Source organism: Athene cunicularia (genome assembly GCF_003259725.1).
Source record: "Athene cunicularia isolate RWA chromosome 11 unlocalized genomic scaffold, athCun1 chr11_part1, whole genome shotgun sequence".
Lineage (NCBI taxonomy): Eukaryota > Metazoa > Chordata > Aves > Strigiformes > Strigidae > Athene > Athene cunicularia.
Window position 1 is genome coordinate 8,594,978 of NW_020799113.1, and position 19,781 is coordinate 8,614,758.

Sequence of the window (19,781 nt, forward strand, 5' to 3'; positions counted from 1 at the left end):
ACAAAGATTTAGTGGGGATTTCATGTATAGTTCTGACTTCTTGTCATAGAAGTCTAGGCAATATAAATAACAGTACCTATAATCGCATTCAAAGATCTTGATTTTTAGAGTGATTAGAGAAAGCAAATGCTGCTCTATGTCAGAGTGCAGGATTATGAAGAGACTTTGTTGAAAGATACAGAAGTCCAAAGGAGTTAGGGAAGAGGAATGCTTAAGGCTACTACACCCAACAGCAAGCACAAGAAAATACAGACGTGATCTTTAGCCAACAAAGAATCCACACAGACAAATTTTACATGAACTCTCTGTTATTGGAAGAATTCAATGTAGAGGTAATCAAGAAGTTGTAAAACCAAAATGAGTTTTCTCGTGTTAACAGGGTTTTTAGGAGAGTGGCAAATGTGGAGCAAAAAGATAGCATTTTACTTTTGAGAGTGTGAGAAGCCACTAGGATTTCATCAGGTTGATAAGATGATGTTTGCTTTTCTGTTTGTTTACTCCTCCTTCTTATTCAAAGATAATTCAAAGAGAGGTAAGAGTTTGGTAGCTGTAGATAGCAAACTCGCAATGTGTATATGGCTTATATAGTTATCTTTATTCTGAATAAAAATAGGTGATTTATAGAATAGTGTGTACTTTATCTTTCTTCAACTAGGAGACTGTACCAGATTAATTTTTTTGTGAAGTTTGGTGGTATTTCCTATTGAAGGATTTATTGCACATGAGAATCCTTAGTAAAGGAATTACATATTGGCCTAAATGTATGATTTTCTCTGAGACTAAAGATTGCTGTTTTCTGGGTGCGAGTGCATCAAAGCATCACTAGGTGCTAGTTGACAATGCGTAGCCTTATGAAGGCTTTTTCCCCTATACATCCTGTAGTATGAAAACATTTGGGGGTTTAATACTGTTAATACAGGTAATTCATTAGTGAGAGTAGATGGACTTGCCTTGTACCACAGTTGTCATACCAGAACAGGACAGAAAACCAGAATTATAATAAATGCTCATCTAATAACAGAAGAAAGCTGCCAGCAGAAGGCACCGCCAACTCGACCAGCTGGGACAAGGATGAGCGTATCCAGGGGCTAAGGCTTGGACCAGAAGTTAAAAATGTGTTTCCATACTGAGCTCTGCCAGGAGATGTTAAACAAGTCTCTTTGACCACCTTATGTTTTTCTTTTCATTATTTCTCTTCTCTGTGGAGATACAGCAGAAGCTCCACTTCTCCTTATGGTCCCTGTAAGAGCAAACAGCCAACCTCAGCTGGATCTCTTGCTCCTCTGTGGTAATGCTCAAATGGACCTCAAAAGCACACTGTAAGGCCTGCTTGCAATATACAGCTTCTGCAGTTGTGCTTATTTGGTGTATTAAAGTCAAATTTCAGTTTTTGTTAAGCTAATCAGATTTGCTTTTATGACAAGGTTCTTTTGTTGCTGTTAGTCATTAAGAGGTGAAATAGAAAGCGGAGTACAACTCCGGAAATTACTAATTAAAGGAGCAGTAGATTTGATTTTAAAGATTCCTAACACGGTTAGTAAAAGGAGAACAAAATGAAACTGCTGGTAAATGATGGAGTAGGAACGTGAGTCTGGGTAGTTTCTAAATTGCAGTTCACCTTAGTGTGTTAATTGCTGCAAGTACTAAAAGCAGGTGGAATAAATAGGTGAAACTTTTTTTATTCTCCTCCAAAAGCTTGAAGTATTTGTAAAGGAGTTTTGCAAGACTGCATAGAAACATGATAAAATGTATTATAAAAATAGTGGTAAAAAGGAAAAATACCACTTTTGTGGTTTTTAGCTGCAGGTGAGCTTTTGTACATCTTGGTCTTGTTTTGACTGGTTGTGATCAAGAAGATTAAAATTTGAATGGTTGTACACTTGGAAAAGACAGCTTGTAGCAATTTAAAGAGCTTTTATTGCATTGATTGTTTTGTAGAAAAGTAAACAAAAAAGCGTCAAAACCAATAAGTAAGTGGCAGTTTATTTCTGTATTGTGTGCATTTTAACAAAGGTGTCAGTTTTCAGTTGCAGTTATTAAAAATTCAAAAAGATAAATTAAAAATCTGTATTCTTCTCACAGAGTCACTGCAATTGTTAAATGTTATCCTTAAGCTTTTCCTTTCCCATTTTTTCTAATGAAGCGTGGTAAAAATAATTCAGTTGACTTGCCTGAAGAAGCCTGGAGGAGCTGTGCTTTCCCAAAGGCAGGCTTGGGCTGTGTCGGGGGCTGGTGAGCTCACCTGGTGCACAAGAAGCTGCAGGTGAAATGGATTCATCTGTTTTTGTTATCCAAGCTAACAGGGAATTAAAAGTAAGGCTAGAACGTGAAAAATATATTGGATTCCTTTCAGCTCAGATTATCAAAGGAGCCTGCTGCTAATGTAAGGAAAGACCTTGGTTTCAGTGTTGAAAAGTGCTGTAGTCCCACTTTCGTAGTGCCTTCTCAGTAGAATTTAAGCTTTTAAAGGCTGGATTTATAAAAGCAGGTGTATCTTTTTGGATAGAATATGAATCAGTGCTTTAGTATTTTGGGGATGTGGGCTTAAATTTCCAAGATATTTAGATGTTTACTGCAATGAACTTGTATCTTCTCAGCTAGTCTTGATTTAAAAGCCTTACTAATGATAATCCAGGAGGGCATAAAGAGACACTCCTGTAGAAAAGGAACGGCAGATGTTTGTGCAGTCTGCTTGCTGTTCTCTTCCCTAGTACCACGTTAAAGAAACCCGTGAGTGGCAGCGTAGGCTCACCACGTGGGTCACCGATGTGGTGTAGGGCAGCTCAGAGGCAAAGGCAGGTTCTCAGAAGGACCACTTCTGCGTCTTGTCTTATGCCAAGCAGGATTCTGGCACTAGCAGAATGCTGCATGAAGCGGTCTCTCTTGAACTTCAAAAGCATGAAATACTTGAGTAAAAGTAAATTTTTCCATGGTTTGTTCTATTATGAATGCTGCAGTGCTACAGAATACAAACCTGGAGCTTCAGGGAGCAATAAGGAGGACTTTGAACTTATTATTGATAAAAAAAAAAAAAAGCAGCATTTCTGTGATCACTTGAGCCCTCTACAGTTTTGGGTTAAGTTTATTTGGGTTTGGAGTCCTTTTCAGTCTATATTTTATGCAGCTTGCTTTGGTTTGGGTATTTTGAGTTTGGGGGTTTTTGAGATCAATAGTGGCAAATGTGTCAAACAAAATGGAACAAGTATGAAAGGAAGAGGAAAGTTAAATGCTACCATGATCACTACACGTTTTGTTAAGATAAGGAACTGGCACGTTAACATCTTGGTTGCAAAGGTTTGCTCTGTTCCCTTTCTTAATCTGAGTAATACTGATGTCCTGTCTCTGGCTCATGAAAACTAGGATTTACTCGTGATGTTTTATCTGTCATGAAAATTGGGCATCTGCCCAATTAAAAATTATTTCTATTTGACTGGTCCGTTTTAAGTACAGATGGCATAAAGCCAAGGCATAATTTGATAGCACAGGAGAGAAGCAAAAAGTGTTTTTTAAAAGCCAGTGATATTTCTAGCAAAGCTGCTGTATTTTCTTCTTTCCTATAGTGATTTTCTGATTAATTCTATGTCAAACAATCTTCTTTACCTCACCTTTGCTCAAGTACCTATATTAAGTAATTTTAATTTATTATGCTAAGCCACATACAGTTTGCCATTTAGCAAAGTGCTTGTCACTTTGCTGTAAACTATCTTTGAACCATCTCATGTGATGTGTCGTAACCAATTCTGTCAGCAGGGAAAGTTCAACCACAATGTAGAGTTTTAAAGTTATTTACAGTGCTTGAAGGTCTGTCTGCGTACGGTATCCACTTAATCCGGCCTAAATCTAGGGAGCTGTCTTCTGGTACTGCCACTCTGTCTAAAGGCTGTTAATAATAGCTGTTCTAGTCACCCTGTCTTCTGACTGAAAATCTATCTGAAGCCGTTGCATCTCATGAGGCAGATCAAAATTGACATTTTTTTATTGATGTAACTGGTTTCTGCTGAATACTTGGGGACAAATAAAGAACTGAACTCAAAAATTAAGGAGAAAAGTCATTTGTTTGGTGGAATTACCAGCCAACTGACATCTCTAGTTAAATGAATAGTCCTTCAAAAAAATACAATTGAAAAGTGAAGAATTAAATTTACCTTTTTAGCTATCAATTGTTTTAATATATCACATTGATGTTCTTGAATATAAAAATAATTTCTTGATTAACTTTATTAAATGAATCCGTGATATCGATAGAGCTCATTTAACACTTCTGTTTCTACTCCAGTGGATGTAGTATTAAAAGTGAAAACCTGTGCACATGCACTTCATGAGAAAATGAATGATCTTTGTTTGCTGTTACTGTTTCCTATTTTAATACCAATCTATGTATGCAATATAGAAGATGTAAAAAGCGGTTTAAGTTTTAGCAGATCATCTGGTTCTGATTTACACTTGGGGCACGGAGAAGGGGAGTGATCAGTGGGTGCAGACTGGGATTATGGGAGATGCCAGCTTCAATTCCTGATGAGGGAAGCTTGTTTGGCAACTATGACAGTGCTGATATGAGGTTCCAGTAATGAAGGACAAGTATTTAATTAATTTGAGTTAATGTGGTGTTATGAAGGACATCTTATTAAAGAAGCCTGGATTTAATTTTTTAAATTAGATTACATTTAGTTGATAAAGCTAACTCCATGGCTGTAATATACTTAGCCCTCAGTAATGCACTTGACTCATTATCACACAACATTATTATTAGTTGTATACAATATTAATAAGGTACACATTAAATGGTTTAAAACTTGGCTAAATGACAGAAATAGTTGTCAGGAACAAGTCATCTTCTAACACTTTTTTCTTTTTTTCATAAGTGGCATTACAGAGGAATTGATATTAAATCTGATGGTATTTGACTTCTAGAAGTAATTTGTAGATCCCAGTAAGTCATGTAGATACAGACTTTTGAGAGTTAGGTGATCAAAATGATGGGAAGGTTGAGCAGTAAGATCTAGATCGTTTGATCAGCTGAGATTATTATAAAATTTTTTAATATAGACAAGAGAGAGGTCATAAATTTAAGAAGAAATAATTTAGATGAAAGAGAATACTGGATTTGTGATCTGGAAATAACTTAGACATGAGAGTTTGCAAACAACTGAACATGTCCTCTATGTAGTGAAACTCTCAGAAACAGCTAATGAGATTTTATATATACGTTGGAACAAAGGATTACTTACCTTGGGGGAACGAATCTAGTCCAAGGTAATGTTTTTTAAATTTCTCTCTCTCGTACTGTCTGATGTCTGTGTGGAAAGTCACAGCTAATGTCTTCTAATATCAGCTCCATTTTGAAAGTGATGGCATGGAACACTTTTTTCTGGAGAAATGAGTGCCTACACACTGAATTATCCAAGAACCGTCATTTGGTAAATACAGACAATCCTTTAAAGAGTGTACAGGTGTTTTTGGGTGGCTACTTGGACACTTAAACAGAAGGCCTCCATGTGTTTAGTAGCTGTATGGTGAAGCCAGATAAACTTGAATGGAAAATGAGATACATAGCTAAGACAGAAACCGTAAACAAGGGAAATGGTGAATTCTGTCTGTTTGCAGAATCAGCATTTTTAAAATGGAAACCTAGCTTATTTTGGGAAAGACTTTTCCAAGTAAGGATTTAGGCAAGTTAAATGTAAAATGCATGTGTCTCAGCAAACCAGTGATCAACGTTTCCTAAACTTTACCCTGAATTCAGAGAATTGAGCAGCCCTCGCTGCTCCCTGATGTGTCATGGACTTCAACAATGTGTCTTCTAATGTCCCTCCCTGGTCTTGGTCTTCTGCCCCGCGCTCGGAATGTGAGCCAGATCTTTTTGCCTTTTGTTTGTGTCAAATCTGATGGTAAGAGCGGCTGCTCCTATAGCCTGCTTGTGGGGTTTCAGCCCTCATCTCATCTGATACTTGCTTTGTCAGAGAGGAATGGCAAATAAAGCCCGTATTTCTCTTGTTCGTTTACTGACTTTGGTGAAAGAAGTTTACCTCCTGTGTGTACGCACCTCCAGAAGGAGATGAAAGATATAATATGCTACTGAAAAGATAATTGTCAGCTGAGTCAAGAAGTATTTAAACCACTTTTTATATTCCTGGCAGAGTTAGGGTCTATGGCTTGCAGACATCCTGGACTGTCTCTTGGAGCTGCTCACATCCCTGTTGCAGAGATTTGCAAGACAAGAAATAAGCGTTGAGAATTTTATAGATCAAACTGCTGCTGCTTGGATGTGGCATTAAACCCTGGGGCATGCACTAAAGCAGCGTGACTGTGTCCATCTTACACTGACTGTGGGGATGTGATTGCTTGTTAATCCACATCAGCAGAAAGCACCTCAGGCCTCGGGGGGTTAATCGGGGAGCTGTTGTCCTGCAAGTACTGCCTCTAGCATGTGCCCTGTTTCCTGTGTGCCTTCATCTTCCTTTAGGGAGAAGGAGCCATGGCTGGTGGGTAACAAACCTCCTTTACAGAGACAACAGATGATGACATTTTGGTGCAAGAGCATGACTGTGCCTCCTGACAAAATGTGGCTTTGCTGTGCAGGTTCACATCTTGACAGGAGCAGTTTTGAGCCCCAACTATTACTTGCAGCACCAGGACAAAACTTTTTCTTTCGTTTTTCTGACAGATCAAAAAATTCTACTGTTGGCCAACTGCTGAATTGTTGTTTCATTTGCTGCTATAGTGAAGGCTCTGCAATGCTGGGAGTGGAGTAACTGAAACATCCTCATAGTTTTAGGCATGCAGTGAAATGTTAGGCTCATTTATAGTTGGTTGATGTCATCTTTCTAATCCTTATGGGGTTAATTCTTTCTAATAAAAGCAGTAGATCTGCAGAAACTCATGAGCCCTGAGCTGGGTAATTTTCTGTCTGTCACTTATGAGCAGGCAAGTGGATTTGTCAAGCCTTGCATGACAGCTTGAATTGTTGAAAGTTCTGTTGAGAGTGTACTTTTCCTTCATTTTCACCTGAATGATGATTTGTACTCTGCAGCGTGGACTAAGGGAACCACGATCAGTGTTACGGATTTCTTCTTCAGACTGCAAGAGCTTGTGAGCTGTTGGAATCACCTCTGCTGAATGCCTTTCATTTTGTTCCCCATGTCTTGCAGTGGTGTTTGCTTAGAAAGTTAGATGTTGTCTTCTTGGGAGTTGAAATTACTATGTTGTTAAAGCTTTATTCTCATGAGTTCAGCTTTGCAAAATTTTCCCTACATGAGCAGAAAAACACGCATGTTTGGAGCTTCCAGGACAGCATGCAGGGGAGAGAAGTCCCTTCTGTCTTTTGAAAACGCATTCTGGTTCTGTTGTGTTAGGTTGACTTGAATTTAACTTTCTGGTCTTTTGGGACAGAAGATTGTTGGAGACTCAACAGATTAATCTGGACACTTTTAGCCATATAATGTTAAAGTGTTGATACATGTTTTCTTTACTCGAAGTCTTTTTCAAAGACTTATAAGTCCTCTGTAGATTTTTATAACAGATAGTTCATAGCCCCAAGAGTAGATCCTTGGAGTCATCTATCTCAGGCTTGGCTCTCAAAAGAGTAATTCCACTGAATTGAAGAGGCAAGTGTTTGAAATTCAGGAGACTATAAAATTGATTCTTCCATAAAGAAGTAATTTGTGGTAAATGCTGTAGTCCTCTGGGCAGCTATTCACTCATTTTATATGACCAGGACCCTTGAAACATGGTCAGAAAGATTAGAGAAGGACATCTCTGATCTGTCATTTATCTGCACAAGTCATGAAAACTTTCCTTTTATTTTGACAATACAGTATCTGGGAGCAGACCCAGCCAAACATACCATCTTACTCAGGCTTCTGGGGCAGGGAAAATGCAATTTTAAGAAAAGATTGGATAGCATTCTGGAGTTAACTGAAATATTTCACCAGGTTTTCAATATTTAGTTGCATTTTCTCTGCTAGGGAAGCAGCAGTGCACTGTGTTACCCCAGAAGGCATATGGGAGATGCAGGGAGGGTTGCAAAGTTCTGATTTTGAGAAGTAAAATTGTCTGTCATGAGCTCCTCCAAAAATGTATCCCCCTGAGAAAATGTTAGTCATCTCTCCCTTTCTGCTTTACTCTGGTGTACTAGACTCGCTCAGGATGAAAGCAAGTAGGCAGCTGGCGTTTGTGTGCTGTGTCCTTGCTTCACTAGAAAGTGTCTTTAGACAGAGAGGGAAATCATAGCGCGTACTGGCCAAAGTGCCATCTTAAAACAAAAGCAGTTACTATAGTTAGCATTTAAATACATCAGGAAATTGAACTGGTGTTGTGGTAAGGCATTAGCTGTCTTTTTCTATCTGCTAAGCCACAGGAATGCGGCGTTCAGATCACAGCTAACCCTTGCAGGAGGTTAACCTCCGCGGGAAAGAAAGCACAAACACCAATATGGTGAATGCTATCTGTTCGATTTATTAACTGCGCAATTGCTTTATATACCCCTTTCTGTACATCGCGAGATCTTTAGTTCCCTGTCCTTTCCATGCATGTCGAGATCTTTTCATGTGCCTCTGTTTTTCCCGTACATCGCGAGATCTTCCGAGCGCCTCCCCCTACAAACTGCAAGTAAGGGCAGCTGCTACTTTCATCCATATGTATCTGATTAGCTTCTATCATCATGATATTTCTGGTATTGGCATTATTACTGTCCTTCCCCAGCGCTTCTAACAGCTCAAATATTTCTTCTTCTTTAATATTTCTTATTATTTGATATGACTGTATATGCAGTCCTTAAACTTCTTTGTTCTTGGCCTCATACTGGGAGACACCATACCAGACAGTAAAAACAGTAACCTGGTTGGTAAGACAGGTGATGCGAGGATGTGCAGTCTCAGTTGTCTGCTTGTCGCTTGTGTTGGCACTCCAAAACTCCTGACATGGTGGAACAGCAATTGGGTGCCATACATAATAAATTTAAGAGGATTTTTGTGGGTTTTTTCAAGGTAGATCTACTGTAATCTTTTAAAAAGTAAGGAGTGTTCTCAATAAACCTTGATAAAAGATGTTGCTACATCAGCATTTATTCTTGACATCTGTTAAATATGAATGCTTAACTGTTCAAAATGACCTTTCCAGATATGCATCCTCTCTCAAGGAGATACAGTTCATATACTCCTCATAATAAGCTGTTGTTATTTAGTCAGAATATAAATGGACAGTGCACTTTATAAGGTAGTAATATATATTCCCTGCCCCCAAGAGTTTGCTCTATGAGCAGAAAGAGACAAAAAGGGAAATGAGAGGAGAGGGTGTGTATACATCAAACTATGCAGCAGATTGTCTTGTGCGGATATTTCAATATCTGTATCCATGACCTCATCATAGATGCTTGTGATGTGAAAGCATCTTACTATCAGAGTTTGTTAAATGCTAAATATTTTTTACAGACAACTTGAAATAAACTGTAATACCAGCAAATCCATTAATCTATCCAAACAGTAGAAATCAGCTTATAAAATTAAATTTAACATGTCTGAGTTACTAGAAATAAGATAATACATCTTTCTGAATATTTGTAAAGTACAATTTAATGGGTAAATTAACCAGGCTTCTGCCGTAAGCTTATTAGTTTCCTCATGTGAGGTTCAGATCACTGAAAGCAGTGAAACCCTAAGACTGTATTTCTGTGTTATACAGCTACTTGGAACATGCAGAGTTTAGAAGCATGTTTAATAACTGTAATTTATTGAATTTTAGGTTGTCTCAGCAAAAAATACCTATTATAATAACATGCAATTTTAAAGGTTGGATTGCTACAGGGTATTGAGTGTTCCTGACCAGCTATCTGTACTCTTTGTGATTCAGAAAGACGTAATTTATTCCACATGTGCATTAAAAACTGATTTAGCCATAGTGGAGAACAGTTAAACTTCCATCACTTTTGTATTTGTAAGTCTCAGCCTCCCATTAATGACGATAATGAGGAGTTGCCTTCAGTCATCACTATGTTAATCTACCACCCTCCCCTCCCAGATGGAGGCAAAGGGATACCCTAAATAAATAAAAATTGATGGCTACTACGATAACTAAAGCATCTCTTGGCTAGTGTTGTTTCTGAAAATTGTAGAGGAAAGAAGCAGGAAAATCGGTACAGATGTTACCTTACATTTTTTCCTTAACTAGCAGGTGTTTTGAGTTGAAGAAACTCAAAGACATGCAAGTGTAATAACAAGGATAAAGCATTTCTCTTTATTATGGTCAGTTACCGCTAATCTCCTTTTAGAGTTTTAACAGGGATTTATAGGGTTTCATTTGTGTTTTAGGTTTGGAGATAATTAAGTACCTTTCTGCTACAAAGAAGAGGAGAGAGAATTGGCTCAAAGCTAAAACAAGATTCCTGTACTAGCACATATATTAAACTTCCTTTTATTTGGTTGTCACCCCAATAGGAATGATTAGTGGGTTATAAAGAAAGAAAATGTATTGCATTACATCTATTAAAGCATGTTTTATATGTAACAGTAATTAAAATATAATTGAAATCACGAGTTCTTCTAATTATTGGCTTTACATAATGCATACTTAAAGAGTGAGCATCTATAAATGTGTCCTTTTTTACACATCCAGAAATGGTTTGCTGGCAGCATTTTAATTAAAGATGGATTAGTTAAAATGCAGTTTAATCATTCTGTCATCAAAGGATTTAGACCTCATTAATTAGCTGTTGATAAATAGGTTTAAACTACAAAAAATTTAATTTAAAATATGCCAGTTGAGATCTAGACTTATTAGAGCTGGAAATGTAGCAATGAGTCTAAGAAAAATTCATGCTATCTCTTTCCGTAATATTAGATTAAGTATGAAATTTAGACCAGTGCAGAGCAGAGTTCTTCCTTGTTACTAATGGATGTGACTCCGAGTGGACTTCAGAATTGGTGAAGAAATAAAATGGAGACCCTTCGGAATGATCATTGCTTTGTAGTGTGGCAGCGGGACCTGTTTTCCATTTGTGTATTTAGTGAAGATTGAAAACTCATTTAAAAATCCTTCTGCTGTAGAAAACGGATGAAAAATAATCCTGGATTCAAGGTTTTATATACTTGGCATTGCTGCACAGGACCAGTGCACGAGGACATCCTGGTGCTGTGTTAGCTACCTAAACACAACCGGTGGGGAGTTCCAGACTGACAGGTGGGCAGGAGCGTGAGGCAGCATACAGAAAGGGGTGTTAGCACAGCATGAAAGAAGGACAAGTTCCCACCTCCGAACACGTGCGCGATGGCTGTGTTCTCCCAGATGCCGGGCTTGCCCCCCCCAGCTGGAGGGCAGCTGAAGCCGGACTGCTTCACTCGCTGCTGCCAGGGACTCCAGAATTGCAGGCAGGGTCCATTCCCTCGGTCAGCCGCGGGGAGGCTTAATCGAATCATTTCAATTTCAGTACTTGCGGTGGTCTAATCACCGCTGGAATCTCAGTGATGTCAATCTGTTGTACTGTTTATGCTTTTTCTGTCAGTCACTTAATGGTGGTTCTTTGACTCGCTGGAGCTCTGATGCGATCCTTTGGGTAGAGCTTGTTCGTCTATTTGGTAGCAGCCCCTTGGCAGGCTCAGCAGCTCTGGAAGAGGCATGTTCCTCTGCTGACAGAGCACACGCTTACTGCCCGTTGAGCTTCTGCACACGAAAAAACCATACAGTGAAGTAGGCCTTGACTTGCAAGTTTGTCAGAATTAAAATAATTTTTGCAGGTTTGTACTATAAATATATTAATCAGCTTAATTGCAGTGAAACAATAACTGGTAGTAGTTCAGTAGCCATAATATTTGAATCCTAAGTCAACCAGTTTTTATGCAGATGAATCAAACAGTTTTGACAAATGATAGGTGAATTTTCCAAGTCGAGTTAGAAGAGTTTCAAGAAAATAATCATTTGGCAACCATACTTGAAGACTTTCTTAAAAGGCTTCTTGAGTGTTAATTTAAAGATTGGCTTACTGAAAAGGTTTATTTACAGAGCGCTCTGGCAACTGTCCTCTCTCTAGGATACCTGTTCAGTTGTCTCGACAAGCTTCTGGAAAAGCAGCAGCTGAGTATGAGGTTATAGACTTACATAACCATTGTTTCCATTTGAATGTTGGTAATGAAATGGGTTAGCAGAACTTCTGTGAAAATGCATAATTTGATGAATTTTTGGAGTGAGGTAGAGAAATGACACACCACTTAGAATTAGATGAAAGACAAATCAAGTGAGAGTGGGTATACGAACTTCTTTAAAACTGCATCTGTTAAAACTCTTGCACTTTCCTCATACTGGGGGAAAAAAATAAGGATTTAAACTTAGAGTTGTTAGAAGAAATTTATATCAATCTTTCTGGGAGGGAGAAGTGGAGATAATTCCACAGGCATTTTTGAACTCCTGCAGTATCTTAGAATCATGTTGTTTCTTTGTTCTCTGTCCCAAAAATTATTCAAAAATTTTAGGTTTGTGGAATGATGGGGAAAAACTTGCTTCATGTGGAATAGTTAACCGTGGTAATAAAAGGACAGCTGTGAAATTAAAAAACAAAAAGAAAATCTCTATGCATGTGTGAGTAAAATGCAATTCCAGATTCTCTAAATTCACAAACCTGTGTAGTTTAGCCAAAAAGGTGAAATATCAACTAATTTCATATAATCTCTTCAGTTATTCTTTACATAAACCAGGTAATTTATAATTCCCAATTGTGCAATTAGAATGCTAATTACCCCTCCTCTAAACTCTCTGTTCTTGAACTGAGATTATCAATTACCTACAATCATTGCAAATCATATATGGCATTCATGACAGTGCTGAGTTTTGTGTTATTTATGGACATTCTGTTTAATGTGTCTCTGGTTTCCAGGTAGCATTAATGGCTCGTGGAATGGCTTTGCCTTGGTGGGCTTTGTTTCCTGAAGGAATGGTATTCCTTTCGATCTGTGTCATTTTGTGTTCTTAAATTATGTCTGCATTTTGGGGTAATCTTACCCCGAGCTCTGGCTTGTCATCCATTTTAGTAAAGGGAAGTAGCACATTTAGAAATACCAACGTGAACTTCGATTACAAAGGTGTAACTACTCACTTCTATGTTGCTTCTACAGAGCTTTTCCTTATTTCCTCATAGGTGTTCTGCACTGTAACTACGTGAATATGCTGCCGGTTTCATGAGGCATATCTACTTGCTAAAGTTGAAGTTCTTCTATCCCTGCTGAACTCAAATAACATTTTTCTCTTCTGATGACCCATTATAATCTAGAGATTATGGCATTTAAATAAAATAACTTAGTTAAAGAAAGCACACCCAAAATGAGAACAGAGTCTAGATGTTGGAATTCAGAAGGATCAATGTTTTTTAAAAAAATAACACATTGCTTCTGCTTGTGCATGATACAAATTGGGACAATTATAAATAGAGATGCTTCAGAGTATAGCTACTGTCAGTATTTCTGGTTGATATTAAGCTTCAGCAGGTCTACTCCACAAGCATGCAGAACAACCCAGGCAATGGTTTGGATCTCTGAAACTTTCATTAGAAGTAGTGTTCACAGTTACGTTTAAGAAGGCAATGAATAGAAGTGGCTTTGTTTCCTGTTGTTTATGGAGCGGTAAGTTCTGTTCTAAACAATTTCCAGTCATGTAGACCACTTAAATAACACCCTTTTCATAAATCTTTAATGATACTGTCTCTGAGGCGTAAAAGGAACATTTGCTCATCTGCTTGTGCTCATTTTCTTGTTTTGGTGCAAGTTTGCAAACCACCATTTGTTCAGTAAGAAACTGGATTATTTCTCCTACTCTTCTCCACTCCCTTTCTTTACTCTTTTGCAATGAAGTACTGCCTTTTCTTGTATTAAAATAACCTCAGACATGTTTTGCAATACTGCAGTGTTGTGTTGTGAACTAAATGAAAATAGGATTAGATAAACTAAGCCTTAAAGCATCTAGTTTGCCATGGAAAATAAATTGCATTACCAAAGTAAATTGGCTAACAAAGAAGAATGCTCTGTATTTAAGAACCTCACAGTGTCTAGTGTGGGATTAAAGGAAGCACCGCTCACCTTGCTCGTATATTCGCTGATGGGTTGTTACCAACACCTCCCCTTCTTTTCTGTGTGCACAGTTCTTCCAGCTGAGTTTGATGCTATGTATAAATACTTCAGATATCACAAACAAATTATATTTACTGTGGCTTAACAATTTTGTGTTATTTGGACTTTACAGCTTTCTCATGTGAAGATATTTATGTGTCTAAATGATCAAAACACTGGCTTTCAGTCCTGGTATAAATAGAGAGATCAGATCAGCTTTGGAAAATTTGGCCTTTTGTGAATTCTTTAAAAAAGCTTTGGGTTTTAGCCTGTCTCATGGCTATGCTTGGTATTTACACAGTACAAAAGCAAAAGGGCATGTTCTAGTTGTAATTCAAAAGTATTTCAGTGCACAGATAACTAATAGATATTCACCTATGTCTTCCAACTGTACTCATAAAAAAAAAACAAAAACAAACAAAAAAAAACAACAAAAACCCAACAACAAACCAGAACCAACCTACAGAAAATCCTCACAGTTCTGTACAGAACTCCCTTAAGCTGCTGTGGTTTCCAATTTATAGTTCGAAATCACCTGCTTGCATTTCAAGGCAAGTCTCAGGGGCTGTGTTCAAAGAATACTATTTTTGAAGTGTGTAAAGGTTTCTTTTTATTAGGAGGCAACTTCCTCAAAGGTAGGCTAAAGAAATGATTGTGGATTTGAAACATCCTCAAACCAGTGAGTGATCCAGTGTGAACTTCTTTAAATAGAAATATATTGTCAATATAAAGACCTTAATGAGATATTGACCCATGAGTGTCCTTGACTGTTCCATACATTGTGTGATTCATAGGGCAAGTTGTGTTTTTGACATCAGATCTTTCTGATACACAGTCTAAAAATCTGGTTCCTGAACTATCAGTATCCAGCAGATTATCTTGTTGTGGCTGCAGTACCTGGGAATAGTGAACAGGGTTATTTTGACCCTCCTTCATTGGAAACCTTGGAATGAGTAATTTTTCCAGCATCCCAAAGCGATGTGCATGCCTCGTTCTGCAGTGCTTCACTGTAGTTACTAAGGATGTGGGATTGGCATAATGTTTTAATAGGTTTTTTTAATCAGATATTCTTTCCACTTTTTGTTCCCTCTCTATCTTTCTTTTCTCCACACTTACTGCATTTTCTGTAATTACAGTTTTTATCTGCCTTGTAAGATATAGGCCAAAATACAATTGGATTTTTATTTAGAAATTGAAGGTTTTTGATCTAGAAGTGTCTTTGTTTGGGGAGTAAATAGTTGAGAAATACAAAATGTGGTTTTCTTATAAGCATTTGTTATAACTCAAGAAAAGCTGATGACAAGAATTCAAACTAGAGTTTCCTTGTTTACTACTTCTGGGAGATAAAAATCATGCTCTGCTGAGTGTGTATGGATATGTTGTATTCTAGTGATGAGGAGGATCTGAAAATAAGCAAAATGTGTGAGGGAAGTCATTACAGATAGCTTCTATCCCTCTTGCTTTACGTGTCTTTATTCCAAAAGTCCACTTAAGTTAGGAAAATGACATTAAACTACTTCATTTGATTCAATTTACATTCATAGCACAGATCTGGTTGTAACTGTCAGTGTGCATTAGACAGCAGTTGAAACTGGACCAAAGATGATCATAAGACATAAGCATCATTGTCAGAGTGGTTCTTATAATTTGTCAGAAAGACCATCCATAGCAGGTTTTACTTCAATGGCTTTTTAGGCTGTTTTGAAGTTGAGGCTTTTTAAGCATTCTGGAGTTTTGTTTGGATGTATGCAGCATTCTGTAAGATCTCAAAAATAGCAAGTATATACTTACTTTTTCTGTTGTTTCTTATGATGAAGAATCCATTATTTCTGAAAATGGAGTTTTCTTCTCTCTCAGGTCGGTATAGTCAGTAAGGTAGTCAAGACTCGGCGAACAGTGGGGTTAACGCTCTTCTGCCTCAGCAAATCTGCAAGGGTGGGGGCAGGTGCACTCATGTCAGGTTTATTTGAGTTGATAGCACCTAATACTTGCTCTTTTTTAAGTTAATTGAAAAAACATTGAGATTTTTCAGGCTGCCTTCAATCTCCACGTATTGTCAGTCAGTTAAAAGAAGCTGATGATTTTGGCAAAAGGAAAAAGCACGAAACCCAGGATGTACTTCTACATCAAAACAGAAAAAAAACCCTTTTCAAAAGCAATGCAAAACTCATGCCAGCTCAAACAAAGCTGCATGCATTTAAAAGGTAACATCTGACATGCAAATGCACCAATGGCTGATCCATATACACCACCAAGGCAGTACATGCATGGTAAGTGATACATGCACCCTCCAGGGAGCTATTGCATCAAACATGACAGGAGGCTTCGAAACCCCTGAAAGAAGAGGAAGAGGTACTTAAGTTTTGTATCTGTGGTGGTGGCATTCACAGCTCACAGCAAAGCGTCCAGCACCACTGTAAAGCTGCCTAAACACACGTGTCCTCCAATCAGAAAGACCAGGCAAAGTTCAAGATGCAATATTTGCAATGTATGTGGAGTGCCAGATTAAATTATATTCCATCCAACTATTTCAGACTTTATACTTTTGTATTGCACTTTTGGATAAAGATTCTTGCAGTGTGTAGACAGTGAAATCCTGTTGTGAAGAAGTCTAGTGGCAGAGTCTGCATTAACTTCAGTGGAAACAGGATTTTAACTACACAGTACTGGCAGCTTCTCTAATTCTATCTATATGTTTTTCAGCTTGAAAAGCCAGCAATTGCCATTAAAGGGATATGCAGTCCTTCACTTGTCTAAGACATGTTATACAAGGATGTTGTCTGTCTCTGATAGAAATGGATTTTTTTTCCAACTGCATGAGCATGTTTCTAATGAGTCATAGCCCGAAAAAATAAATTCAAAGAAGTGATGTGAATGGTTTTATTAGCAGAAAACTCATTACTTGGCAAAGCTGTGCTATCTTAAACTCAGTCACATAAGCAACTACTTCTTACTTTTAAAAGAAAGTCCATAATGTTTGATGAAACAGTCACCTTCCTTTTTTAGAAAACAGAAACAAAGTTCAGGCAACAGCTGGATTATATGAAGCATGTCTTAATTTATTTACCACTTTTTACTGCTGATGGGGGAGTACTGCAAAAGGTGAATACTGTTACTTGGCTGCGCAGTTTCATATAAACTGCAACCATGAATATGTGATCAGTGGTCCTATGGAAAGATAAACCCTGCTATCCCTGCATCACTGATGATGGAGGGATGTTTACAACCTTCATTATTTCATTTTTAAAGCTCTTTAGAAGGTTACTGAAAGTTGCTGTCTAGAGAAGATAGTTTATTCAATCATTTAAGGTGAAGGGTTTATAAAATACGCTAAAAGTTGCTTCCTAAAATGTAGCTATACATATATAACAGTATAATATGTTATTGTGCAAAATGTTTGTGCGTAGTGTCGTGTCTTGCAGAGTAAACCTTGCCTGCAAGCATGCAAGAGAAGCGCAGATCTGTAACTTTGCTTCCCTATGAAATATCCGTTTGGTGAAAAAAATGTCAGTTTAGGTGATAAATGGCAGTTTAGGTGATAAATCTTATAAGCTCAATTTAGTGATATCTCTGCTGTGCTCTCACCATGTCACAGTTTTTCTTTAGCTTCTCTGTCATTTGACCTACTCTTTGCCATTACTGGTTTCTGGGGCAGTACAAAATTACTGTTTCTGCCTTGTAAAACCACAGCATTTTTAGCAGAAAAGACACCTTGTAAACTGGGTCTCCCTACAAAGTCTCTAAATGTAGGCTTTTCTTTTTCCTTGTGTGATTAATTTGTATGTTTTGTTCTGTTTCTTTTTAAATACTGTCATTTTGTGTAATTTTAAAATCCGGGTTTGATTTCAAAGCATGTAATGTTTTTAATATCCTTCAAAGAATTTGAATTGTGATCTGTGGATCGTTGCTGCAGAAGGACAAAATCACAACATCTGTATGAATAGCACCATTATCACTCTGTGTTAATGAAATGATTTCAGTATTACAACAAATGAGTGTTTGAAATTCATTCAGTATTAAAGGGAATTGGATTGTAATTAGAGCATATTTCAAAAAGAATAAAAGGATCCATGATATGTGCTTAGCTCTTAAAGCAGCTAATCCTATATTAATTGTGCTTTGGGCACATCTGCCCTTATGTGAAGGGGACTTTGACAGTGAAGATGAAAATGTTTTAAGACTTTTAAGGCCAAACAGCTCCTCCAGCAGGATGGCAGTGCACGAAGAGTACTGTTGGAGAGCATGGGGCTGCTCTCCCTTCCCCGTCCCTCACACACACAGAAGCAAACAACGTTGTGATGTTCTTTATAGGTTGTTTTCTTGCTATTAGAATTGAGTCTCTGTTAATTTTTTTCTGTGTTTGATAAGGGGAAGACCATAGAGGCATTAGGTACCACAGTCTGAAATTGAATAGTCTGGTATTTTTTCTTGTGTCTGTTGTGCTACAGAAAAGAAAATTCCAGCATGGACTGCGATGCTAGCAGAAGGGGCCTGGCTTGATGTAATGGGAGAGCTCTGCTGGCGTGTCTGGAAGGAAGGGTGTACAGCATGGTCAGATGCACTTCAGGCTTCACAAACACATAGGGATATTTAGTTCAGCTTTCAGCAGAGGGTATCAGTGAGGTGGTAAAAATGAGAGAGCTGCTGCTGAAATTACTTTGAAAAAGAGCTTTGGCCTGTCTGGCAAGCTCCTTCCACCTGAAGTATTGGTTGGACTCACTTTTGCTGAATCTACACGCCATACAGCAGAGTTGGCAGTAAGAATCAGGGACATGATTGCATACCTGAAATGCAGCAAGGAATTTTCTCAACTCCACCTCAGACAGTTTGGCCAGTTTCAGCATTTAACTGTTACCATCCTGTCCATGCTGTTGTTAAATGAACTACCTTTTGCCAGTGATAATTTCCATTTCTATGTTGAGTTGTTAAGGAAAGCAGTTTGCCATTTGAAGTTACTGAGCTGCACTCGAGCCCATCTTCTCTGCTGCAGAGTTGCTTAATGAGCTTTGTGGAAATTGTGTGATGCTCCTTAGGACTGCTGAGCTGTGCGTGTGGGTGAGCCTGCGTGCTCGTCGGAGCAGAAATGGGCAGAGAGCCTTGTCAGGGGAGAGCGGGATTTGCACCAACACAGCTGTACTCAAGCAAGACTTGCTTTTCTCCCTGTCTTGTGGTGGTTTTGAATATATTATTAATTACCACCTCTCATTCTTTGCAGCCTGTTCCAGCACTACTGCTATGCTCGAGGTGGCATGCGCCACACTTCCTACACTTGCATCTGTGGCAGGTAAGTCCACGGTTTATACTGAACTGTTGCAGTCTGTATGGTCAGATTCTGACTGGGCATTTGTAAAATTGTTCCTTTTAGGCACGTGATGTGTTTGCACATGCCACCAGAGTTAGTTTTGAATTGTTACCTCTGGAAATGCCAAAGAAAGGTGGCTAGAGCTGTGAATTAAAGAAATAACTCAGTAGCAGATTCTGTTACACGCAGGAGATTCCCCAGTGACTGCTGCTACTGCCAAGATCATGTTTATGCTCACACTTGTGCTGCAATTGACTTTTTTATTAAATACTGTTATGGAGAAGGGCTCTAGAGCTGTTCTCTTTTGCTCAAAAATACTCTTTTTGAAATACACCTTTAGTATTTCATATCATTCTCAAAATTCCTTGCCTCAAAGGTTAGGATGTGATTAAGCA

At 38.1% G+C, this 19,781-nt stretch overlaps 1 protein-coding gene across 1 annotated transcript in view; it reads left to right on the plus strand.

Annotated features, from left to right (window-relative positions):
* The window catches only part of PEPD (peptidase D), a 150,429-nt gene that overhangs the window by 69,809 nt on the left and 60,839 nt on the right, over positions 1-19,781 (plus strand). The window contains exon 11 of the mRNA XM_026856947.1: positions 19,300-19,368. Within this exon, the coding sequence (XP_026712748.1) occupies positions 19,300-19,368 (69 nt within the window). The remainder of the gene's footprint in view (positions 1-19,299; positions 19,369-19,781) is intronic.